Here is a 26,427-nt window from a genome sequence, read left to right as displayed (position 1 = left end):
CAGAGAGGGGGTAGAGAGAAAGAAAGAGAAAAAGAAAAGAGAGCAGCAGCAGAAGCAGCAGCAGCCTTCAACTCAAGTTATTTGCTGCAGCTTGAAATCAGAGGTGTACTTTAAACTTATGAAAACATTTCTATCCACAGCTGCCTCTCAGCTCAGCAGAGCTCATCCTACCAATTCGACCCCGCTGTCTTATTCACCACACACCCCCTTTGCTGACTGCTGGCCTGATTTGCTTCCCGGGAAACTTAACAGGATCAGAAGAGGCTGCCGAGCATTCATCAAGTGGCGGAGCAGTCAGAGGTAGCCAGAGCCATCATGGCCGTGTCCCAGGAGCAGAGCGTGTATCTGGGGCTCTGGATGCTCCTTTTGCTTGGTGCGGGCATGGAGGGAGTTGTGGAGGGATGTAGCTGCCACCCAGCACACCCACAGCAGCTCTTCTGCAGTGCTGAGATCGGTGAGTTTCCAACCGGTGACGAATTTAGTTGATTTTCACTTACGATAATGTTATAAGCACTGGTCATTTGAAATCTGCTACCTTGAATAACAGTAGATGTTTTGCTTATCGATCAACCTAATTTTTGTGGAATTTTGTGGAATTTGTGGATTTGTGGAATGAGAATAAGATAAATCCCCATGGTAAACTCATTTCTACTGGAAGCTTTTGACAGAACTGCACCATTCAAACAGAAAAAGATTTTTATAATTGCTCCTCTTCTTCATCTCTATATAGGGAGGTGTAGAATATTATCCTAACAGTGGACTCAATTTCAGAAATAACATTAACAAGTCCTGCATGTTTGTCATAACATTTATGCATCTTCCTCCTCTAACTGACATAAAAACAAACCCTACAAAAACAGTCATAAGTAAATCAACACGTCCTATTTTCTATCTCGCCTTCTGTCAGACTGTCTGCCTGTCTCTCTGTCCAGTGTCCCTCCCACCATCCAGTTCTTTCTTGTCTAAGCACAGGCCAAAACCAACACTCTGCTTTGACTTTGAGTACTTGGCTGTAGAGTGTGGAAAGCTGGAGTATGTGCTTCAGTCAAAGGTCACACTTCAGCAGGGGAGCGAGAGGGAAAGAAAAAGGAAAGAAGAAGCTTCTTTTTCTCAGTCTTGATTTCTGTTTGGTCTCTATCTCCCTCCAGGCTTTCATAGTGCTTAAAATTTACTTTTTTTTTTAAACAAAACTTTAAATGGAAGCTTAGACCCCTTTTTATAACCTCCAGGTTTAAAGCCAAATTGAATATGAGTTACTGGAAAGCAATGAGAGTATTTGGAGCATGTTTTCAGGACAGCATTTTACACACAAAGTACGCCATTTATGACTGAGATGAAGTGTGATTATCATGTTTTCTTCTGTGGAAAATTTGAAGGTTCTCACATAAGCCTATCACTGAAGGAAAGGAAAATGTAGTGAACCAGAACAAATCCAAACAACATTAGTTATCTGGACTGTCAAGTCTTCAGTGGAATGGTGCTGGGTCGAATTGAATTTTAGAGCCATTGGTCCTTTTAAACTGAGTGTGTAAGAGCACATTGGTAAGGAAACATCCCCAAATTACTTTGTTGACATGATTCAAGTTTCTTGTTATTCTCACGTAAATTATGTGTCCAACATCAAAAACCAAAACTAACAGTATCTGAAATAACCACGTCGCAAAGTAATGAAACGCATTAGCAAACACACTGAATTTAGATTTGTGTGAAGCAATAGACCAAAATTAAACTTCTTTTGGACAGTGGTTATCCTGTACATGTGCATGTGTTCATGCTGAAGTTGTTACTGTCAAAGTCAAACTGTATGTACGTCAATAAAAAAAAAAAAAAAAACAGACTGTAATGTTAATGTTCGGAGCTCTGTCTCAATTTGGGGAAGATGACTTTTAGTATGTAGTGACAATATTAAATTATCACACCATAGATTGACTGAGGAAAAATAGATCTCAGATTACAAAGATGACATCTACTTCAAATTAAAGTGTCTCAGTGGTGCACACAGCAAAAAAAGTTTAACAATGCAGGCAGAATGCATGGTAAACTTTGCTGTTTCCTGTTGATTATGACAAAACAGCATAATTCTCTATTGAGCGTGTACTATATGTAGGTGGAAACTCTCACCGACCAGGCTGGCTGACTTCCTGCACACATGACTGAGGTATAACAACAAAATCATATGGCTTTTGAGAAAAAAAAGTAGCTATTTGGTCAGAATTTGAACACTTAGATGATTTATTAACAATTTTACATCTTATCCTACACATCACGCTTGACATTTCCACACATTTTATCTTCTATTTATTCAGATATGTAAGTACAAACGGAATGGAAAGGAATTTATGTGAGACGAAATAAATGCTGTTTTAAATTGTTTTCACACAAGATGGTAATTACTGGTCAGTTTTACCTTCAAAAGTGTTGTGTCAAAGAGTTTATTTGGGCTTGAAAAAACATGTTAAAATGCCCACAATTGCACAAACAAACGGTTTAATTATGTGGTTGGCTAGATCATTTTGTGTTCTCTGAGGTAAAGTTATTGTTTTTCTTTGTTTACGTTCATTTGAAGAGAACATCTGTGAAGAAGCTTCAGTTTGACATTCAAAAAGACCTGCCAGACGGTAAAGTAAAGCAGTGAACCCTTCTGAGATATCCATTTATCTGTTATTGTTAGCAGAAAACCACTCTAGGTGTTGGTGCTCCAGCCTGCTGCTTAAAACGGATTATTTTTGCAGGTTGTTATGCCACACCACTTCATCATAATTATGTGATGCCAAAAGTTATTTTACAGTGCTAAACACTCAATTCTTTTGAATCAAATCAGATAAACTGTTTATTTTCTCTTCAACGGCAAGTGTAGGATCACAGTATGTCAAAATCGCTGCACAACCCAGTGTTGCTCCTGGGGGTTTGTCTAATGCACATACTACACTTTCTTGTCCAAATATATTTTTCAGTAAGTTCAACATCAAAAAAGGGAGTCAGAGCATATACAGTAAAAATATTGTTTCACCTAAGACTTATATCAAGATCTTCTTACAACAAATCATGAAAATGTTTAAAATATTCATCAAATTTGTGGACCTAACTATGGTTTGTGAGCAGACAAGTAACAGTAAAATATGGCAGCAAAATTGACGACTACTGACTGAACAGAGTTAGTCAGTTTGAAAGGTTGAATTGGTTTTGGAGTTAAATTAGCAAATTAATGTCTGAAAGGACAGTCAATGGTCCCTTTTCCGGTACGACACAACTTTTCTGAGACCATGAACAGCAAAGTCCTCATTTATTTGTGGTATTCAGAGGAAAACCTTTCATTTGCTGGCGTCTGTGGTTACACCGTCCAGCTTGTTTGCAAAGTACAGGCTGGTGGTGGCCTTAAGTTGACCTGACAGTGCTGTCAGAGTCGATGAGCTCTGTGAATAAAGCTGTACATCTGAGTAATATCCCATCTGCGCGCAAATCTTGGACGATACCCTGGCCGTGCTTGTGTATTTGGCATTGTGTGTAAGTGTGTGAGTGTGTGTTTGCTGGACGGAGGCCAGTCCATGCCAGCACAGCCTACTCCATCTCTCTCTTTCTTTCCCTCTCACTCCCCACTTCATTTCCATGTCTATAGGCTCAGTCTGATGGTCTGCATACTAACAATATCAGTATGAAAGCCCACTGACAGTCCAGCTTTGTGAGCATGACAAGGGTGCCAATTCATCTGGGAGGGGGAAGTTACTTACTACATCAGTTCTCATGGTACAAGTTTGCAATATTTCTCTTTGGTTATGTAGCTTTGCGGCAGATAAACAGGCACTCTCGCTGCAGGTGTGCCTGTCCTTATGTGCATAACACAGCTGCAGCAACTGAAGTGGGTAACCTAGCCTGCACAGTTCAAACATATCTAGATAAAAGGGGAGGTGGTTACAACAACGCTGAATCTGGGCCAAGACATTCCTTTTAGAAAGCGAACTTGGACGGTTTTTCAGTTGAGTTATTGATATTAGTGTGTACCATTGACAATAAGGTCATTTAATGTCTGGAGGAAGATCTAAGAGGGGAGACGGTTGCTTAATAAATTATTAAAGCCATTGAAAAGTGTCTGGATCAATTCTGGCTTATTAGCTATTGCAGCTTCAATCCTGACTCATAACAGCATTCAGCCTGCCAACTGATCCTTACACAGAGCACTGTTAGGCCTTGATGGATTACTTACCATTAATATGCTGCACAGAGCCATTATCATTCAGAGAGAAAGATTAGAGAGGGTTGGCTAATATGTGGAACACATTTCATCTACTCAGAGATGTGTTTCCTCTAGCTAAAATAAGTTCAGATCAAAGAAGTACTATGAACAATGAAGCTGATGTTAAAGTATGATTAGCATCATCGGTGCAGTTCGTATTTCTGTGTAGTGAGCTTATTTAGTGGTGTAATCATTGCTGATGCAACACGGTCACAATGAATAATCCCTTCATATAAAGACAGGATGTGTTTGAAGTATGTGATGTGTAGAAATAATGCGTTGGAACTACCATAAGCAACAAGCTTCAACTCCTAGTTTTCAGGGTGATTTTCTACATGCACTTCGTTCACAAAATATCAAGTCCTATTGTTGTTTTTTAGGTAGCATCAAACTGCTCAAACTGTAATCCTTTCCCTAAATATGACTAAGTAGTTCTGATGCATAAAACTTACAAAGTGTTGATCTGTTGTTTTGTTTGTTGTTGTTGTGGTCTTAACCTGAACAAACTGTGACTGAAATTGGAAGCATTGATAGTTATTACAAAAACAACAACAAGCAAACGAAACAAAAACAACAACTACGGAACAGTGAAACTACTACAACGCTAGTTTGAAAAAAAGGTATAAATTCAGTGCAAAGATTGATCCAAATGTACCTACTGACTTATCCCTGAAAGAGAGCTCACATTATATAAAATTAAACAAATAAATGGATAAAAGACAGTGTATGTAGGAAAAATGAAAGGCAGGTGTGTCTTTGTGCGGTCTGATACTGTAACCAATGCAGTGTTATATATACGTATACATATACATATACTGTATATATGCTACAACCTATTTGAGATCCAAAGTCTTGGATACAGAATGGGAATAAACAGTTAAGGCCCTTGATAATTTAATGAAAGTGAACACTCCTGGACCAACTGTCTCGCTTTGGCTAATGCAAAACGCAAAGACACAACTCTTAACAGCTCACAAAAGTTCACAAATGTTTGTTAGCTCTTCTATCATCTACCCCAGTTCAACAAACACAAAAAGACCTCAGATTCTCCTGAGCCGATTTCACAGAGCAGGCTGAGCTCCTCCTCCTCTTACAAGCACACAAAACCGTGGCGTAGTTATGTGATGAGCGGAAAGGAAAAACGAGGGCGTGGTTTGCTAAGCTGTGTGTGAGCTTCACTTGGTCTCTCCCACTCTTTTGTAGAGTTTTTTTTTGTCGGTCTTTTATGGTTTTACTCAATCCACATCAGACTCTCAGCTTCCACCCCTCTCTTTATCCATTTCACTCTGGTGCAACTTCTCCCTTTTATACAGAGAAAGATGGGGAACAGTTATGGATCAGTGTTGATGGGAATTACAAACACCTTACCTAAATATATTTGACCCCATTTCATTTATGTTGTTGCTTAATAAAAAACACACGTTGGCAGTGATAATGAAAGCATATTTTCAAACTCTCGCCATTGGTGCTTCATTTCAAACAATGGAAGACAAAACAATGTTTATCAGTGGTTGTTGATTTTAGTTGGTGTTGTTGGAAGAAACAGCAATGTCGAGCATATATTATTAGCAGAAGCTAGCTACCTATTTAAACAAATGGTAGCTTAAATAAATACTAAACACTTGCAAACTTTGTCTTTAAAGAGTACAACTAAAGTTAAGAGAATAAAAATAGAATAATCAACAGTGGATTTTGCTGCAGAAATGGTGTCCTATCTTTATTTTTAGCTTCTGTATATCTTTATCTTATTGTTACAAATTTAAAAGCATTTAGAAGCCAAGACATAAAATATGTTTGATTACTACTGTCAAGTGACAATAAAGTCCTCAGTTACTGGGATGTTAAAGCCAAAAAATCCAATAAAACAAAATAATCTATTCAATCTGTAATAAATAATGCAGTATACAATATCAGTACATCCCATTTTATGTTTTTTTTTTCTGTGCTTACCATACACTGTGAAAGGATGAGCTCCTGCACTCGACTTTTACTGTAACCTGTCACTCTTTAGTGTCATTTTAACGATGTAGGACGACTCGTGAAAAATCTTAAAATGCATGTAGGTGACTCTTAAAATGTGCAAGAAATCGTGTACTATTTGTACGCATTGTCTGCTGCAGAGAATATACTCATTGGTTATATTTACAGTTAACATACATTTTAAAATGCTGCTAATGCACTATCGTACCAAGTGTTGGCCACTAAGCTATGATTGGACAGATGCTTTTGGTGGGATGAGCTTACTATTGAGTTACTTGTGGCTTTGTCTGACTTACAGTTTTAAATAGTCTTCTGATAAGCACCATATGCATCGTCTTATCTGTGGTGTTATTGCTATTTGGTTAATACAAGTATCTGGGATGACTTTTTCTATGGAGATAAACCTGAGAGCTATCATTGTAAACAGGAACATTTGATAAAGTTCCAGCTACAGCAGTGTTATCAGTGTGCAGAAAATGTCTAAAAAATTTATTTCATCTAACAATGTGTGATACAGATGTCTAAAAGTACTACTTCCATCAGTTTGGCTGACAGGAATAATGGATCTGTAGCAATAAAATCAATAATATTAAAGTTTAATTTGGCACGGTGTGGATTGAGTAGAGTAAAAATGTGCTATGTGTGTATAGTGTATACACTGTATGCATGCTGTTAATAAGGAGATAGTTGGGAATGAGTAAGCAGAGAGCTACTTGTTATTCTAAGTGGGTTTTGAATTTCCTCCCAGAGGAGAAGAGGAACACATCCTGTATCACTACTGAGAGACTGCTACACTGTCTGTGTGGGGACGAAGAGGAGTGACAGACAAAGCTATGGAAAATGGAGAAGGAAAAATCTAGCTATGAATTTGTAAAGCCACCCATCCATGCATCAAAGAAAAAAATAAATATAATTCTGGATGTTTTCCATTGTCTTTGGCATGAAAGTACTCTTTACCTTTATCTTCTTGCATTCATTCCCCAATTCAATTCATCTCAACCCTTCCTTCTGTCTGTGTTTTTCTTCAAAACAGTGATAAGGGCAAAGATCTCTGGAGAGAAGATTGTGTCGCCTAGCAACAGCTCCTCACCTTACATGAAGATGATCCAATATGAAATCAAAATGATTAAGGTGAGTTCGGTGGACAGAAGCGTACACTATTGGTACACACAAATACATTTTATTGCGTATGGTGGTAAGTATAGGCTGCAGGGTTAATGAATCAGGACAAGTGAACAAAATATATGTGACCACAAAAACAAGTAGTTCAGAGCTCTTACATGTCTGAAAGGCAAATGATTTCTTTCTACAAACATCTTTTTGTGGCCTTGTTTCCTTGTCCTACTCTTGTGATCAACCATGGTCAAAAAGTTAAAAAGGGACAAAAATGTCAATTTCAAAGGGCAAATGTGTACAATCCAGACACTGTGGTTTTACTATTGAATACTAAACAGGATTAAAAGTCAAACATGGAACTAGAAATGTCCTACTCTCCTCTCCCTGCATGTCTCTGTGTCCAGATGTTCAAAGGTTTTGACAGGGCCAAGGATATCCAGTATGTGTACACTCCAGTCTTCTCCTCACTGTGTGGAGTCAAGCTGGACTCCAACAATAAAGCAGGGTATCTGCTCTCAGGTACAGTACGCAACAGCTTCTTTATCTAGTCCACTTTTAACAGAAAAAGCTGCACATGGTACATCGGTGTTATGAGGATATATGCAGCTGAAATTATGTAGCAAGGCTTTCTAGCATTTCTTTTTTGGGAATAGCTTGGAACTAGCGCTTGGTATCAAAGGTTTTTTTTATTGTCCCAACACTGTGAGGGTTGTCAGCTGTTTGTTTGGCTGAAAGCCAGATTAAATGGCCGGTGCTGTGATGTCTCTTATCAGGAAGTATGTGGAGTGATGGCAGGATTTCTATTGGCCAGTGTGACCTGGTAGAGTCTTGGGACAACTTATCGTTATCACAAAAGAAGAACCTCAACTACAGATACCAGATGGGCTGTGAATGCAGAGTAATTACACCTTTTCACTCTCTTCATGCATATTCATTTTTCTCACACTCGTCTTTCTGTCTCAGAAGTGTCTCAGCTGCTCCTCCAACTCCACCTCAAACTATATTTCTGTTTTGGAACAAAGATTTTGAATTTCTAAACACTTCTTTACAGTGACAGTCTCTCAATTTATCTCCAACCTTCATTCCAACTCTTGTTTTTAACACAGGGAAGACCAGCTTGAGCACCAAGTGTAGGTTGAAAATAAGCCAAACCTCTCAATCTTCTCTTATCAGATCAACACCTGTTACACGGTCCCGTGTGGCCCTACAGGAGAAAATGAGTGCTTGTGGACAGACTGGCTGCTGGATAACAGTCTAAATGGAGAGCAGGCTCGGCAGTACGCCTGTATTCGCCGCTCGGACACCAGCTGTAGCTGGTACCGGGGAGGGCCTCCACCTGAGAAAGACTTCTTGGACATGACTGACCCATGACCTGTAATTTTGGCTCAGATTTGACTCCCTATGACTCTTGAAATGCCTCAAGAAAAAAAGACCTTGCTTTGGTAAATGTAGTACAGATATGGTACGCAAAGTAGCAACTGAAATAATTAAAATATTGGCCTTTTTTTTCTTTAGTGTCAGCAAAAACTGACACTGAGCTTCTGTTAGCAGAGTTCAGGTTGTTGCTACAGCAAAGATAGGAAGATTTGTATAAACTGCAGGGGCTCTCAGCATTCCTCTGACTCATTTTCGTATCCTCACACATTCCACTTGTCTTGCTATTACAGAGTGAGAATAGGTGCAGAACATCCATAGCAAATTGCTCATTCCAGAGGGAGTGTTTTTGTCTGATGATAAATGCATTCCTTTCACAAACATGAAGGACCTCAAAACTGTTTATGAATAAGGTATAATAGGATAAATAGGAATTTAAGTTGGGGATTTACTGAAAAATGTATGAGGCAGCTGCACAGATGCTGTCCAACAATAAAATATAAAGCTGCCAACTCATGCCCCAACCTTGAATTTCAAAGTTTACGTTGTAGACTTAGGCTGCGGCAACCTTTACATATTAACACATAACTGTTCAATACAAATAAAATACACGTTTTAGGCATTAAAGCTAAGGCTGGAATGCATTTAGGAATAAAAAAGAGAAATTATTTTTAATTTATCGATTAAATTCAGTCAAAACCGAGCAAAAGCTAATTTACTCCGTATCTCAGCATCTGTTTCTTTATGTAATCCCAGATGAGAAATGATCTCTTGCAGGACTCGTAGTTGTTGTGAGTCTCACCATGTTTGTGTTCATGCTGCGTATTTGCAGCACATAATGAGATTCCTGTGTGCTGGACAGCAATCTAAACATCCACAGCGCCTAAAATCTTTGAACTCTGCTGCGTATGTAGAGAAAAACAATGCCGCACATTCTCCAGTTAATCATGTTTTGACTTAATGTGAAACAGAAATTAAATATGACCACAGTTCTTTCACATCTATATCGGCACAGTTAATCTCACATCTCTGAGACTGTAAATATTGTATTTCAGCTGGAATTAACATTTTAAAGGCTAACCAGATCTTTTCTTATAGCATAGAGATTCTTATCTTGTGGTTGTTGTGTGTTTAGTCTCCTTGGTTGAGCTCTTTCCTGTGCCAAAAATCTAATCCGGCGCTTTAACAACAGCACTGCCACCTGTAGAAGCCAAGCCTCCTCTCCTTAGAGGCGATTAGGTAACATGGTTCAATTCACTTTTTTAACTCCCTAAAACAGGAAGGGGATGATTCTCTTCCACATTTCAGATATTTAATGAATGAATAAAGCATGGTTCAATATAAATATTCATTTATCATACGACTCAAGTGTGAATTGACCCGTCTCGTTACTGGACTCCTTCACTAAAGTCATACAAATTAAAATGGATTCTGAATTGCGATGCTTGTACAAGTCAATATGTTAACATCAAATGGTCAATATTTGAATATTTCCATTCAACACAGTATTTTGCATGAGACATTAGAAACATGCTTTATGTTTCAAATATATTAGTTACATGCAATCTCACGAATGAAAGAATAATTGCATGCCTTTAGTGAAGTGCTAAATGTTTGTTTTATACAGAAAGAATTGTTTGAGTTTGTATTTATGTCTCTGCTTCTGTCTAAATAGAGTTTTCTATCTCCATGTACCAAAAAAGATTGTATATAAAATGTCTCAGTGGAACAGCGTGTCGTTGTCTCTTTGTTTTCTCCCAACAGACACCAAATCTAACACAAAAGGACCCCTGTGTGGAAGCTTAGAAATGATATTTGCTCTAAGAAATTGAATGACGTAATGAAGATGTTACAGAACTAATTTACCAAAGCAGTTTATACACATGAATAAATAATGCAGATGAAGGTCACAGTATATAATAAATACATATAAGATTCTACTATAGAATGTCTCATATTTTTTATATATATATATTCTCACATATATACATTTTTAATTCGAATATAGTTTTAAACTTTACCTAAATGTAGAAAATAATCACACTTACCTTTTGAGATGTAAAACTTTGCCATGCATCAGAAACTGAATTTAATATAAATATCTCTGAGAAAGGTCTCGTGTTTCTTGAAAAATACTCGTTTCAAATCAAAGATGAATGGCTTTTATACAAATATGGCAACATTGCACTTTGGAAAATAGTTCCAAATGAGATATAAATTTGATTGAAACCTAATGGACAATTAGCGTTTTCTTTTGTTTTTAGCAAACAGTGGCATTTTGTGAGTCATTGATATTTTAGAAGTGGGAGTTTGCTGCAGGCTGACTGACAACACAGTCTTTAGTAAACATGAAAGAATTTTACCATGTCTCTGTAGTTGGGGTAGAAAGTCTGATCGATGAGGGGGAACTTGTCTGAACCCAACTGCTTCTGATTATTGATCAGCTGGGAAAACTGGAGGAAAGAAGAAGAATGGATGCAGAAAAGCAGCGTGGTTGAAAATACAGCAAACTGAATGTGTTTTACAACACATTTCACATGTATATATGCATGGTGCTCATAAAGTAATAATCAATGTCATAACTGCTCATGAAACTGACAGTTACTGTGCTGAATGACTCCATATCTCTATAATCTCCTGTGGATAAAACACTGTGTGCAGTCTGTCTGCATTTTTGTTGCATAGAGATCGCTTACAGCCCAGGGTTTGTCACAGAGGTTGTAAATGGAGTCGAGAGAGTTGACTGAGGGGACGCCTGCGTACTGAAGTCCGATGATCAAGTTCCTGAAATCCTCATTTTGGGCCATGCTGAAGGCGTGCTGACGCACCAAGACAAAGTCAGGCCTGAATGATCTGTTGGAACAGGAGTAAATGTTTATTTCTGAAATGTTTTATTGCAATAACATAAGCAATTCCTTACTATACAAAGCTAGTCTCATCTGAACCACAAAAAAATCATGAATAAGAATCTGAATATTTATTTTTCTATTGATCTATTTAGTCATTTGTTTGTTTATTTCCAGGGTGGATGCATCTCATTTGTGATTTCAGAGAAAAAACAAACTGTTGTCATGAAACGAAGAAAAACCCCACAGAGTCAGAAGTTAAAAGGTTAAGGGTTTAATCTTGTATTTGTCATTCAGGATGCTGTGACAGTGAGGATTAAGTGTTATAAACTAAGGCTGTCCACATATATTAAAAACTAAAACTGCTCTGTGACAAAAACACAGTTAAGTGTTCCTTTCTCCTCTGAGGGCGGATTGTCATCCGTGAAGGATTCTTAATGAGCCCACTGTTTTGGATTGTTTAATAATAGGACGTCATCTGTCTTTGATTGCCAGCAGATATTTCATAATAAATGAAGACTGCAGTGGGCAATTTGGGTTGTTTTTGTTCACATGTATAATTAAAATGTCAAAACAATATGTCACTGAGAAGTCATAAACTACAAAAAAACCTCTTCTTTAGAGGGGAGATGAGTTTTGCTTCTGGATGAGTGTTACTTTTGATGACATCAGATATGTCTAAATTGAATATAAAAAGAATCTTTGAGCAATGTTACCAATGACCTGTCATGTTTAAGGCAGGCAATAAGTAGGTTACTGGGGGTGATTCATATTCAGTGTGCATTTTGCGAATGAAAGATGTTAGTATCCTAAGTGTGAGTTAAGAGTGATCAATAGTAAAGTATCAATAGTAAGTCTTGATGATGATTTTAGATCACACTAAGTGTGGTTTCATGCACTGCTGAGTAGAGCTATGGTTACAGCTTGAACTGGCCATTTAATTGGACCACTGTCCTTGTCCCAGTATCCATGCAGGGGAGGAGTATCAAGCTATTAATTGAAGTATATCCATCTCCACTATGTTGTGGACTGTGTGAGAAAACATTAAAATCATTCCGCCTCTTCTATCATTATCTGTGAGACATGTAAGTATAGCCATGTTCACTTCACAGACATTGTCTTTAAGTTGCCTGAATAGTAATTATGTCAAATGACGTGAGTGAGAGTTATTAGCCACTGTTGATGACTACAGGTAACCCTATCTGTTTTTACATCTATGATTCTAGCCTTGTTACTACTCATATCAGACTGAAAGTTAATTCTGGCTAGCTGGAGGTACATGTGTGATGGCAGAGAGCAGTATAAGCCTCCCACATGTTTTATCCTGTTTCTAACCTCATCACTGGAATGTGAAACCAGGCCACTGGTGACATGTGTCACTGAGATGGCTGACTGCAGCCAAAGTTCAGAGTTAGCAGCGACCAAGGCATGGTGTTGAACCATTGCACGATTACAACGATTGCTTTGAAATGAGCAGGCTTTCGACGGAAAACAAATAAAATCACCGCACTGAAGTCGGAAAAGCAATTTTGACCAGCAGGTTAAGGTCAAAACCGATATTCACTGCAACTCAACTCAGTGGAAGGTTGATGGTGATAGGGCACGACTCCTGTTGTTTTTCCTTTTGTCTCCTCATGTGAAATATGAGGAAAAGCAGAGAGGGAGAGAGGAGGAGAAACGAGACTGAGAGAAAAAGAGAAGTAGAGGGGCGTGAGAGAAAATAGACGGAGAGCAAAAACTCTGGCGCAGTGCGACCACGACAAGCTTCTCACGTGCGAAGAATACTAATCAGATACTCCAAGAAACAGAAAAAAAGACACAGCTATTAATGTGACTGTAATCTCTTCATTACAGGCAGTGGAAGTCAAGTTGACACTTAGTAAAATCCTGATTCTGGGTTGCTGATAATGCAGCTGTTGACCTGACAGGCTTTAGCTTCGGATTTTTCACTGCACTTTCTTAAAAAAATGACTGTATATACTGGAATCCACAAAAACATACTAACTTAAAATACATAAAAAAATGTCAGTTATTCCAATCATAATTACCCCATTGAATTCACTTTTTCAAAGAATCATCAAAAAGAGGGTGAATTAGTGATCTGGTGAATTAATCTATATTCAACACATCCACGCATTAAAAAATACTTATATTTTTGAAGGGGCTGATCTTTTCGATTGCCAGATCTCCGCATGACATTGCTGTGAAGTTTCTTTTTCTCTTGTGGATGATAAAAGACCAGAAAGTCCCTGTTAAGTGTAAGTAAAATGTAAATAGAGTACAAGGCTTTCACCTAAGTGTCTGGGGTAAAAATATATATTTTTGTGACATCTTTAGACTTTTTGCATCATTATTAAACTTGTTCTGCATGCACTATTATTAGCCTGTGGATTCATTTAATTGTTAAATATACCGTACCATGCTCGAAGTCAATCTAGTCAAACTCAAACCTGAATTTTCAGAAAAGGAAAAGTGAGTTTTCCCAATCATTAGGCAACCAAACTACAAGAAAAACTTTTCTAGCTTGTTTGTCTATTCCTGTTTAATTAAGTTAACATAACAAAGAGTAAGTCAAAATCCCCGTTAATTAAAAATTGTTGCAGCAAAAAGCCTCCAGAGGTGCATTGTCGTGCCTCACTATAACTCTCATGTTTGAGAACCGCCTGCAAGCTCTGAAAAGAGGTTTACTCCGGAGAGGAAGGAGAACAGGTTGTCACACAGTCATCTCTGAAGCTGGTGCTCGTTATCCAAGCCCTGAAGCACTTGGCTGCGTGAAATTCTGCATTGCCCAGCATAAAGATGATGGTCTTCTTGAATGCTCCAGACTTTCTCAACCACTGCTTGAAGAAAGTGTCTTCCAGAAAATGGCAGCAGGTCAGTGATCTAATTTTCAGTCCATCTTCAACCCTGAAAGGTCTGACTAGCTGGACTTTTAACCCCTAAAGAGATTTGCAAGAACAGCAAGCCCAAAATGGCTGTCCAATTCAAAGCACATCAAAAAGCCACACTCCTTCACAGACTAACATATTAAATCATCATTAAGTTTTTCACTTCTACAGATAACATCCTGGTGATTTTTAATACTCATCAGAGTAAACGCATCTTAAGTTGGATGTGAAAGAAGTTTCAAACAGACGCGCCCTTTACATTGCTGAACCTGTGAGATAACCAACAGACACCATTTAGTCATGTTGTGTATTCTCAGGGTTTTAGACTAGTTGACACTGGTGGAAAGTTTCAGTAAATCTAGCCTAATTTCTGGAGTAAATTAGAAGAACTCAATTATATGAAATGCAATTATATGATCTCATTCTATTTGAGTTGATTGTCCCTTCAGAGAAAGTGAGCACATTTACACGATGCTAAACTGACTTTTAAAATGCATGTAAACATGTTAGTCCAATTGAAATCGCATAAGATTGAGTTCTCAAAACCAGACCAACACACCCAGATAATTGTTGGTTCGGGTTTGCGCTCAACCATACTCAAATGGGCCTGTGGGCGTTTAGCGCAGGCTCCAAAGTTCCCCTTGTTGCATCTTCCTGTAAAAACAGGGAAAGTCTAATTGAAAATGAATACAGCAGACTTTCCAGTAAAGCTGCTCAGATTAATAAGATTTTCTTTCTGGCAGACAGATAAACTGGTCAGAATTTGTGACTGAAAATCACCCCATTAGGACTCCATGTTAACTCACTGTCCCTTAAGGCATCGCCAGACAGTCTCACTAAAGTCCTGATCTGATGTTATAAGCGCATCATCTCACAAATCACCATTCTAAAAGCTTAGAGACAACCTCTGTCCAGTGGGTTCAGCTATATTTGTATGATGATCTCTGAAAGAGAAAATTAGATGCAGTTGAATATGTTGAAGGTTTTCTCACACAGTCACTAGTATTGTGGTGTTGGAGACTCTTAAATCAATAACTCGATTCCCCACCCCTGTATGTAAACTGGGACAAGGACGATGGTCCAGGTAAATGCCATAGTTGTAGCTCAGCTATGCATGTAACCATGTTGATTGTTCTTTCCTCTTTTAACTGGCTCAACAAATGGAAGGTAACCATGCATACATGCACCACGACATTAGTAAATGTTAGAAGAGTGCTGTTGAGATAAAGCTGGGGAAAGTCCAAGTGCAGCCATACAACTCTACAGTCCCTACAATGACTGTTCTTACTTTGCTAAATGACCAATTAAAGCTCAGAGATTTGTGTTTGACACAGTAAATGCCCGTCTTGAATAATGATTTATTGTCATTTATCTATCTTTTTTGATTCCCAGAAATATTCTTTTGAAATGAAATTAAACTAAACGGGACAAAGGCAGGAAAAGCAAAGTGGCAGATTGTGTAGTGACATGCTCAGAGACAGGATAGAGGTTACTAAGCAACATGCAGTCTCAGAGTAGTTGGCAAAACACTGATGTGACTTGAAATCGATGGACACAGTGTAATTACTGAGACAAATGTAGATAGTTAGGAACGTCTGAAAACTCTGCACTGAAGTAAGACATGACATGCTGATGCTAATGTTTAAATGGAACGACTGTCTCCACAGCGAGCCATCGTTTAGGGGAGGATGATGAGGTCACGATGAAACTCTGAAGGTCTGCGATGATCTCAGATGTAAAAGAGTAAAGCTGTGGTGAACACTAATGTCAATTATTCCTTCTCAACTGCCCCTGTTCCCTGTATTTGTGAGTGTGAGCATGTGTGGACCAACCCCTCATAAAGCAAAATTATGGCCAGACAGAGGTTGCCACCTTAATTTCCTGTTGGTCTTGTTTGTTGCTGAGCCGTGGGAGTTACAGTCTCGCTTAACTACTGCCAGTCTCTAGCAAGGACACTGCTGTCTATGTCAGTGTGGTTTGTGGTGTGTGAGTGTTGTCTGTCTGATTGTCTGGTTAACTGTAGGTTCACTTGTCTGAATGCAGATTCACTGTGCCGAGCTGTGGGTAATGCTTGCGGTCATACACCTCTGTCCTTTCTCCACTCATCAGAGCTTTTGGTAAACAAGTCAGTTGATTTTTTCCAAATACATTCTGATGTTATTCTGTCTGACAGAACAGAAATATCTTTACTGACTGATGCAGGAACATGGTGAATCAACACTTGAGGTTTAGGTTTGGTTAGCACTTTTTGGTTGTCCTCTATAAGGACAATTGTTCTTGCTACACATCAAAATGAACTTTCAAGTTTTTCCTGGGGTATTTTTGGGATTAAAGTATGGTCTACTTAGTCATCTTAGTTGCATTCTGGGAATGTAGATAACAGCTATTGAACGTAAATAGCATATGCCAACAACATTTATTTCCACACCATGTCCTCTTACTATTTCCTTTGATAACGAAAGTAAAATGAACTTAGCCTCTCCCAGTGGTTGTGCAACAAAGATGTATGTTGTGTCCCCCCCTGTCTATTTTCTTGTTTTGTTTTACTTTAAATAAGTAACTGATTTTTTTTGTATCTAATAGTTTTTCATAGTTTATGATTTTGCACAGTTTTTCACTGTGATTTGGTAATCTTTCGATCAAAGTAAAACCCGACATTTAGAGCTTAAAAACGGGTTTCAGTCTGTGAGGGTCTGGGATTCACGTAAAGTTAAACTAAACACAGAGGGAAATGAAATGTCCACATGTGTGTATTTGTGAGGCTGACCTGACCACCTTGGTGCCGCCCCTGATGACCTGCATGTCCACATTACAGGTTCCATTTGAGTGTGAAACGAGGTTGAGCTCTGAGAACTCAGCCTAGACAGAAGAAAAGACAACACCGCACAGGACAGTTTAAATGGTTACTCTACATCATGGTGCTAAATATGATGATATATGCAACATAATCGTGCATTATTATTTTTGTGAAATGATCTCTACTGCTCAAAACAAACAGCTGTAAAAACTCATGTACAAGAAGCACAAAATCAAATTAGTTTATTCTCCTTGTTTCATTTTATCACCAAGAAATCTAGCATAATATGCAACCTCTACTCAATATTAACTGTGATGTCAGGCACATAATTTTTTTTTTTTATCATTTATTCTAATGTTTCATACTGAGATTAAAGTAACAAATAACATAGCATCACTTTTTCATCTGACAAACATCCCTTGCAGAAGCAGCAAAAAGAGATATGTAAAAAAACTTTACGACCTGTTTGTAGCTGTAATTTATTTGCACACATAAACCATGCATTCACTCTAGTAAATAATGCAGGTTACTGCTTCTTTGTGTGGTTGAAGGCACAGCGAGGATTTTCTGTGACTCATAGCTGCCGACTTTTGTCTCATCTGGTACACATGTCATCTCTGTGGTGAGGCTTGAGGTTGTGATTTAACATCTATTAGGTGTGAAACTGTTTTGAATGAAACCCCTGAGAATAGTCATTGCAAATGCAGTAACCATGCATTATGAATTGGTTTTCTGGTTAAACCAATATGAAACCAATATGTCATTTGAAATGTAAGTAGGAGTGGTAAGCAGAGGCTCAGGTGTTTTTTTTTAAGTGTGGTCATACATTTATACATGATTACTCATTCACAAGACCAAAGAAGTGTTGACTGTGGAGGAAGCTCTCAGGTGGTTTGAGGGAGAAGCAAAAAAGCAAGCTTATCCACTATAATACATGATGACGCTCAAATGATTGATAGTATTGAGGTAATATTATTTAGCATTTAGTATTATTAGCTGGTAGTATTAACCAAATTAGTAACTTATTTAATCTGTCAACGTTCTGGCTACAAAACTTATAAAAAATATAATTAGCTCAACGTTTACATGATAACGTATTCAATATTTAAGTATTTCATATGATTAGACCACAAGTAAGATATAGTATATATCATTACCTGACCAACAATAGCAAAAAGGGTCATTTTTAGGGTGTTTCTTATGTATATCATAGTTATTTATGTTCTGGAAATAAATAAAAATGTCAATGCAGTTTGGAGAATACATTCAAAGAATATCCAATAAAACACTTTTTAGATTCTTAAAGTAGCAAAAAAAAACCAGAAAATTTGGCTATTCATTTGGCGCTTTGTCTTGCCCTTACAGTTGTGGGATGTAACACCATCGTAGTAAACACAAATCTCCATCTGAGTGCTGCAAATGTACAGCATGAATTTGTTGTCATGTTGAAGAGGCCATAAAGACAACGTCCAAAGTTTAAAGCTAAATGGCATGGTGCCGTGCTGGAAACCAAAGTTGTGGACTACTGTATCTCAGCTCCAGGTCAGTTTCAGGCCAGGTGATGTGTATAACAAAGATAAGCATCCTTCCAAATGAGTAAGAAGCACATTTACAGTTCAGAAACTTCTCTAGTGTTGCTTTAAGTGCCTCTCCCATGACTAATTGGTTAGGCTGAGGAATCAAAAGTACATGGTTTGGTTTCAGAAAGGTATGAGATTTGGTTCAAAATATGATGCAAAATTACTTGTTAAACCAAACACCAAAGCTGCTAAATGCCTCATTCTGGATTTATTTGTAATATGAAGAAGACAAAATGGCATCACGTAACATTTGTAACAAATGTCATGTTGTAATGTAACTGGTTTAAAAAAATATATACAAACTTTCCAAAGCATTAGGAACAGCAGGCATGCTAATATCAGCAACATTATATTTGCAGTGAAGTAATGCAAAATGCAGGTGAACCTGGTTTCCCACAATTCTAACTGTAGATATTTCCAATTTTTAAGGTATTTGTTACTATACAAAAGGACTAGCCTGTAAATGTTAAACCATTCAACATTTTACATTCAAGATTTTTCAAACTGTCCATAAAATTTTTCTTAATTTTGAAGACATCTGAGGGGTTTATGATAAACTGTGACTTTAGAATGATCAGCATCTAAAAAACATGTAATTGTTCATGTGTCTTAAAATATTATTGACATGCATATGTCGCATCAGGCTTGAAAGGTAAAAACATGTAAATGTGGCATCAGGCTGGGTTTCTAGTTTTTCAGGTGTTTGATGATAAGTGTGATGGGTAAATTGAAATAGAAATATTGTGTAATTTTGAGCAGTCTGTCAGTTCACTTTCATCTCTATCCTCTCTTTTATGATCCCTTTTAACCTTTTATGAATTATTCTTTTGCATCATATCTTTAAAAATCATCATGATACCTGCTCCACTTTGATGTCATAATCTCCAAGGACCTTCTTTCCTCGAAACACTTTTGCCCTGGAGGAGAAAATAAACAAAAGGAAGAACTTTAGATTGTCATTTTTATCATCTTAACATCTCAGTTGTCTATGCTGCCCTCTACTGGACTATATGCCAACTTTGACGCAAATGACAGAAAATGGATGCCTTGTACACTTTAAATAGCAAAACTTTCTTTGCTGTAGGGGAATGGTTACTCTAATTGGACTTCTTGGACAGCTTAAAAGATACAGAGGATCACTGGACCCATACCAAAACTGCAATTAGTGTTATCACAATGGGTGGCAGCATTAAACTCTGAGTCCACTGCAAATGTGCGATCACCATGATAAATGTATTCTATGTGAGTGCTTGTTGTTGACTTCCTAATATCTAGGCTGCCACTCCCTCAACACTGATGAAGAAATAGATAACAAGTAAACAAAGCAAGGCAGACAGATGGAAAGATGGCAGGCAGAAGTAAATTGACAGAGATCAGAATCAGAAATACTTTAATAATCCCAGGGGGAAATTATGTTTGTTACAATGCTCCAACATATATCATACAAACAACATCTGTTTAGAACAAAATATACAAATATAACTATATGTGTATAAAAGAACAATTTAAATATCCAATTTACAGTTTAATAATATACAAAAAGTGCACAAAGTGATTGTCAGTGTCAACTTACAGAAAGGGGTAATATTAATGATAATGAAACAAGTAGAGTGGCACACAGGATGCCAGCTTTAAAAGGACAGAAAAACGCCAGGACATCTAATTATACTCAGCACTTCAAATAGATCACAGATGGTTTACCCTGCATAAATCATCAAATCATCACTGAAGCTAAATAAAGCTAACTAAGAAACAACAAGTAGAATTTATGTTTTTCAGTTGAGAAATTCCTTTAGCTAACCAACAAGGAGTTCTGTCTTTCTCTTCTTTGTGATTTTGTTCATCCTCTTGCTGTACACTTTGATGTCCTCTCAGGACTCTTAAAAACAAAAGAATACATCTGAAAGGCTTTACTTAAGAACAAAGTGATTCTGTTCACCTACAATGACTTCCCATTTAACATTGTTATTTTCTACAGTTCAAAAAGGCCTCTTGAATAATCAATTAAAATCAAACAGTGAGCCATAATATGTACAACAATTTCCCATTGACTCAGATTACATCTGCACTCATGTCTATATGTGCTGTCAATTGCATCAAGGATTATTTCTATAGACCCTCATAAGATCTTGTGTCATGCAGCAAAGAAGCATCTGGCTCATTAGCCTGGTTCATTAGGATTAGACCATCTGTGAGCAAAACTCTCACAGGCTATCGTGCTGTCACTTCCAGCAATCGATAACAACACCAGAAATATTACAGGAAATACAGTAAATAACTTTATCAGCCTCTATAACTGTGAAAAAAGTGTGTGGATGTTATTCGGACAAACTGCTGTTCTGCTGACACCAATGCATCCACTGCCAAAGGTACCATCAAGCATTATCTTCATGACAGAAAAATCCCATCACCTCCTGCTGTGTTACGTTGCATTATAGTTTCTCAAAAATATCCATTGAAAATCAAGCATCTCCAGCTGCACTTATGTTGAATGGTCAGAGCAAACAAGGCTCCACATTCAGTATGTGTTTATTATCTGTGGTTCTCAAAAAGCACTGACATGCCATGTCAGGCCAACACAATAATGGACAATTATAGTGTTCCACTGGAAAGCAGATGATGCAGCCTCTTAATTTAATTCCATCAAGCAGCATTATGTGTCTATCATACAGCATCACACTCCATGTGCAAAAATGAATCCTAATAGAGCGATAAGTGAATGCCAAAGAGCAGGATTTTATAGGTCATAGCTGCATATTATTAAAAGATACAACAGGCTGTGATAGTGTAGCAAATATTGCTTCTATCCTGAGATTCCCATGTGTGCCTTTACAGCATAATATGGTCTTAGTGACTCATACTGGAGAAGGAACTATCACAAAGGTAATTTGGAGTATTTTGGGAGGCATTTCTTTGTCTTTCAGACGTACTGTAACATATCCGCATTGTAGCCAGCCATGATACAGTAACAAAACTTCCCAGGTGTGTACTTGAGATGAAAATCACAACTGAAAACTTATTAAATAATGTAGTAATTACTACTTAGTGTTTATACATGGGTTAGACTGTTAATAGACTAGACTGTTGCTTGTTTGCTAGCATGAAAAACAAGTCAATGAGATGCAAAACAATACAACACCATGTCAAATGATATGATAAAATACAACATGAAATTATATACTTTATTATTGGAGAAAATGCTTTGGACTCAAGTGCCATTGAATTAACTGCCCCACAACGCGAGAAAAAATGTGAATGTCAGAATTAAAAGAGAAATGTACATGGTGCAGACAGCCTTGATTTGCATTGTGTCAACTCATTTGGCAAAATGTTGAATGTAACAGTTGTTATATTTGATGTAACTCACTGCTGGCTTAATTTTGAAGACGTGCAGAAATGTTTGATCACATCTTTGCTAAATTGTAGAGAGTGGAATTTTCTCCAACCTAAGTCATAACGAGTGAACACGTAACCATCCAGTTGCCTGTTTACACATCCACCAGACATGGGACAGCCTTGGTGTCATGTCACAGTGTGTGGCAGCTTAAAAAATTAAATATTCTTCCAAACTGTCCATGTAGATTTTTTGTGTGTGTGTGTTCTAAAAATATATTAATACCTTAGCAGCTAAATGCTTCTTCTTGTTCACCATCTCGCAAGCAAAAGAGTTTGTTCCCCCTAAAAGTACCAGGAACTCAAGTTTTGCAACAATCTTTACATCAATCTGAAAAAGTCTGAAAAAATCAGCCCAACCCACCTGAAAACCAGAGGTGTGTTCTGTCGCAGCTGTGAGCACACATCATTAATATACTGGCATTTAGGGTCCTGCTTTATCACTGCAGCATCCAAACCTTACAACAAAGACTGCATACTGTTCTAACAAAGCTCACCCAAATGCCAATAAATGTTTACAAGTGCAATCGGGCCAAACTATTTACTGGAAAAATTGCCTCTCTGTAACCAGTCGAACATTCTGTTTTCCTCAGTGCAGAGTTGTAGATATTACAGCTTCACAGGCTGCTTACTTTACTGAAGAAATAAAACTGAGATCCATCAATTCACCTCTGACAGATAATGCCTTCAGTTTCTGTTTTCAAATTGTGTAGAGTGTCTTAAAACAAACACATCTCGGTGTTAAGTAGAGTTTGATGAGCAGAATGCGCCACAGAGACAAATGCCCACATACTGTTTTGTTATTGTACAGTTTACAGACTTAAAGTATGCTCTCAAACCATACCCAAAAAAATGCCTATGAGTCATTAAGTGACTCTAAGTTACAACTTTTTCAGTTTAACAAATTCTTCTTTGCTATAGTATATCATATTTTAATTCTCACTGTCAGTACCCCCATTACCAAAAATATCTTAAAACTATGCAAAGAAATTGCTGATGTGGAAACTATGTACATTTCTATATGATCTGTTTATTTGCTAAGGCCAAGAATGGGTGATTCAACCACCTATCATCCTAATAAAGCTCTTTTTTACTTTTTGTGTTTCACTCTTTGTAAAGTGTTCAAAGTTAACTTTTGTAGTTAAGTTGTAGACTGACACAGTGTAAACAAAAATGAATTGAACAGAATTCCTTGCAAGCCTGAGAGACAGAGATGAAGGCGAATTTGAATAAGTACATGCTCTTTAATTCATGAGGTTATCAGCCCAAGCAGACATTTGGTAAAAGAGCTGGGTGGAGTTGATGACAAATGTTACTCGAGTATAGATATATAAATCTGGAATTCAATAAACCAAAAAGGAGCAACGCATGGTGTTCAGCAGTTATTACAGTAAATCACAGCGGACCCATCGTGTTTTCATATATCAAAGCTCCAAGTTAAGTCCTGTCATAAAATTCAAGATGAGCTAATATTTTTCATGAAATAGTAAAATGTCTCACTAGTTGGTTAGGAAATTCCTGTTGAAGGTAAGTGCCACAGTAAATCATTATGTTTACATGACACCACAAAAAAAAAATTATGGTATTTTATGGTGATTTTTAAAATGCATGTAAATATATTTCCCAGACTGAAATTGTAGAGATCCAAAAGTGGACTAAGACCGATACATAAGGGTTGGGGATCAAATCACTCCCGCTTGTATACACTCAACAAGCCTATAATAGGTCTTTGTGCTCTGCACATGCTCCAAAGATCCATTTCATGTATTTTTAAAGGAACGCAGACTGTCCCTCTATTCTAAAAAATGCTAATTTTTATAACCACAGCATCATCTAACAAAATCACCATAACTAAAAACACATTTTTCAATTTAATCTGTTCCTGCTTGTCTGTCAGCTGCTTGATTCATCACACATGCCAATTTGAGTAATGAGACAAATCAAGGTCTGTATGTAGAAATGGTGAAATGTGCTCTCCATACGTATAAGAAACAAAATCTTCTTTCACAAAGCTGGAAACGATTAACTTATAGGTTAAGAGAGAGGCAACCTTTTTGTGTTCGTGCGAGACTTACATTTTACAAATTTGAGTTCTTTCCACGATTTCAAAAGCCATTCTTTACAACTTAAGTATTTAGCCTATTATCAATACTTTATAGTACTATCTCAGTGACATGGATGAAAAAAAAAAAGAGCTGTGATGAGGATTCATGAGCTATCAGAATGACACTGAAAGGAGCACGACCAAACCATCTTTGGCTTTGTAAAGGGCTAAAGAGTGTAAATTACACTCAACTCAGCAGGCTCAATTTCCTCTAGGGTCATTTGATGGGATCTCAATTTCATTATTGATCTAAAGAGTCCATGAGTCTGAGACAGCTTGTAGAAATCAAGCCTGTCATATTGATGCATGGTAATGACTGACAGAGACATAAAGAAAGAAGAAGACAAAGAGAGATGAGAGGGAAATACAAAGATGAGAAATGACTGGCATCTTTATTGCAGCAAGTACATTTGAGCGAAATCATAATGGAATAATTGGAAAGGGGATTTCTGCACAAATATCAAGAACCAAATATATTAGTAAAATAATGTTTGAGCAATTATTTATTTGGTTCCAGCGTTTCCTCGGTCCCAGAAGCCTGGAAAGTCAATCACTCTCCAAAAATACATTCTGGTTTGACTGCTAACTACATTTTTATCAAGAAATATTCTACTCTTTCATTGTTTAACAAGCCTTGGAATCCTGTATCACATAATGAGTTTTAGCTGACAAGAAGAGACACCTGAATAAAACATATTATGACTGTTTCTGCTGCCAATTAAAGCATGACACACATCACGGTGCAGAGGATTTTTCTCAGCACACTTCCTTACTATTCAGCTCCCCTTTCTCCTTTTCTCTCTTCTATCACCTAGCTACAGTTTGCCCTCTACGAGTATAATTATTTTCTCCCATCTGTTTGCCTCTCCCCTATGCTGTTATCACAATCAAGTAACGAGACATTACGAAGGAGGAATCTATGCATTTAAATGAACCGTGCATGATGGTTGACTGAATTTCAGTGGGTTTAGAGATACTAAAGAATGAACATGTAAGGCCCGTTATGTTGCTTTGGAGCTCATATTGACATGTTTAACTACTTCTGGAAGAAATCGGTGGCATGATTAAAGATGGTACATTAAAGTTGTATATGTCATTAAACTTGTTTTTTTTCACAACATTTAGTAGTCGCTTGCTGGCAGTTTAACTACATTCAATTATGCAAATTGATCCAAGTTCAATTCCTTTTTTGTGTAGATATTTAATGATACTGCAAAAGATTTAGGGCCATAAACGAAAGGGAATTTTCTTTTCAAATTTTTAATAAACCCTTGCTTCTCTACTGTAATTCAATCTCCTTTGAACCACCCTGTCTTCTTTTTCTTTCATCCCAACTGCTGTGAAGGCATGCCCAGGCAATACAGTTATCAGGCAGCTGCCACAGAATGCTTCACCTTTCTGTAGTGCATTTACATGCAAAAGGATAGATGCTGCTTTGAACTAAAAGAAACACAGTTCTATTTGTTTTAAAAAGGGCTTGGAATACCATGTGTACACATATACACTACTCACAAAAAGTTAGGGGTATTTGACTTTCGGGTGAAATCTATGGAAAATGTAAAAAGTTCTCTCTACTGTGATATTATATCATGAAAGTAGGGTATTTAAGTAGAAGCATGCGCTGGTGATTTCCTCATCTCAAACAATTTATCGAAATTTATCGAGGAAATCATGGCAAAAACTAAAGACTCGACAGAAACCTAAAACATGATCAAAAATGCAATTTGTGACAGTGACGGATTACGGACATTTTCCCATAGACTCATTAGAGACACAGCGGCTTAATGTTTCGATAAAAACATGAATAAATGTGTAATGCTCAGTCTTTTACCTTTCTCTTCAAGCAGTCAGTTCTCAGACATCTGTCTGACATCTGCACGTACATGTCAGTGAGGATTTCAGAGCATTTCTAACCACGGTGACTGAACATGAGGAGCATGCAAAGCTTCAAATCAGAGGTACTGGCACATATATTACTGCCTGAGGTGAAGATGTCACCTGAATTATTCAGTTGCAACACAGGGGGCTGTAACACCACCTACTGCTATTACCCACCCTGTCCATGGCCTGCAGGGATTCTGTTTTCCCAGTGGCTGCACCACCTTTACATACACCAAT

The 26,427-nt window shown here is 37.5% G+C and overlaps 2 protein-coding genes across 2 annotated transcripts in view; one reads left to right on the top strand and one right to left on the bottom strand.

Annotated features, from left to right (window-relative positions):
- Window positions 1–26,427, bottom strand: part of syn2b (synapsin IIb) — a 77,591-nt gene that overhangs the window by 13,957 nt on the left and 37,207 nt on the right. The window contains exons 2-5 of the mRNA XM_072381902.1: window positions 19,672–19,729; window positions 17,203–17,294; window positions 11,398–11,554; window positions 11,065–11,154 (exon numbers count right to left, since the gene is read on the bottom strand). Of these exons, the coding sequence (XP_072238003.1) occupies window positions 11,065–11,154; window positions 11,398–11,554; window positions 17,203–17,294; window positions 19,672–19,729 (397 nt within the window). The remainder of the gene's footprint in view (window positions 1–11,064; window positions 11,155–11,397; window positions 11,555–17,202; window positions 17,295–19,671; window positions 19,730–26,427) is intronic.
- Window positions 139–10,445, top strand: LOC140303223 (metalloproteinase inhibitor 4-like). Its single transcript, XM_072381901.1, has 5 exons — window positions 139–454; window positions 7,245–7,342; window positions 7,732–7,846; window positions 8,101–8,225; window positions 8,501–10,445. The coding sequence occupies exons 1-5, from the start codon at window positions 316–318 to the stop codon at window positions 8,696–8,698; spliced, it is 675 nt and encodes a 224-aa protein (XP_072238002.1). The 5' UTR covers window positions 139–315; the 3' UTR covers window positions 8,699–10,445.

Source organism: Leuresthes tenuis, unplaced genomic scaffold (assembly GCF_036924035.1).
Source record: "Leuresthes tenuis unplaced genomic scaffold, fLeuTen1.0.hap1 SCAF_3, whole genome shotgun sequence".
In the NCBI taxonomy this organism is placed as follows: Eukaryota; Metazoa; Chordata; class Actinopteri; order Atheriniformes; family Atherinopsidae; genus Leuresthes; species Leuresthes tenuis.
This window is presented reverse-complemented; position numbering and strand designations above follow the sequence as displayed.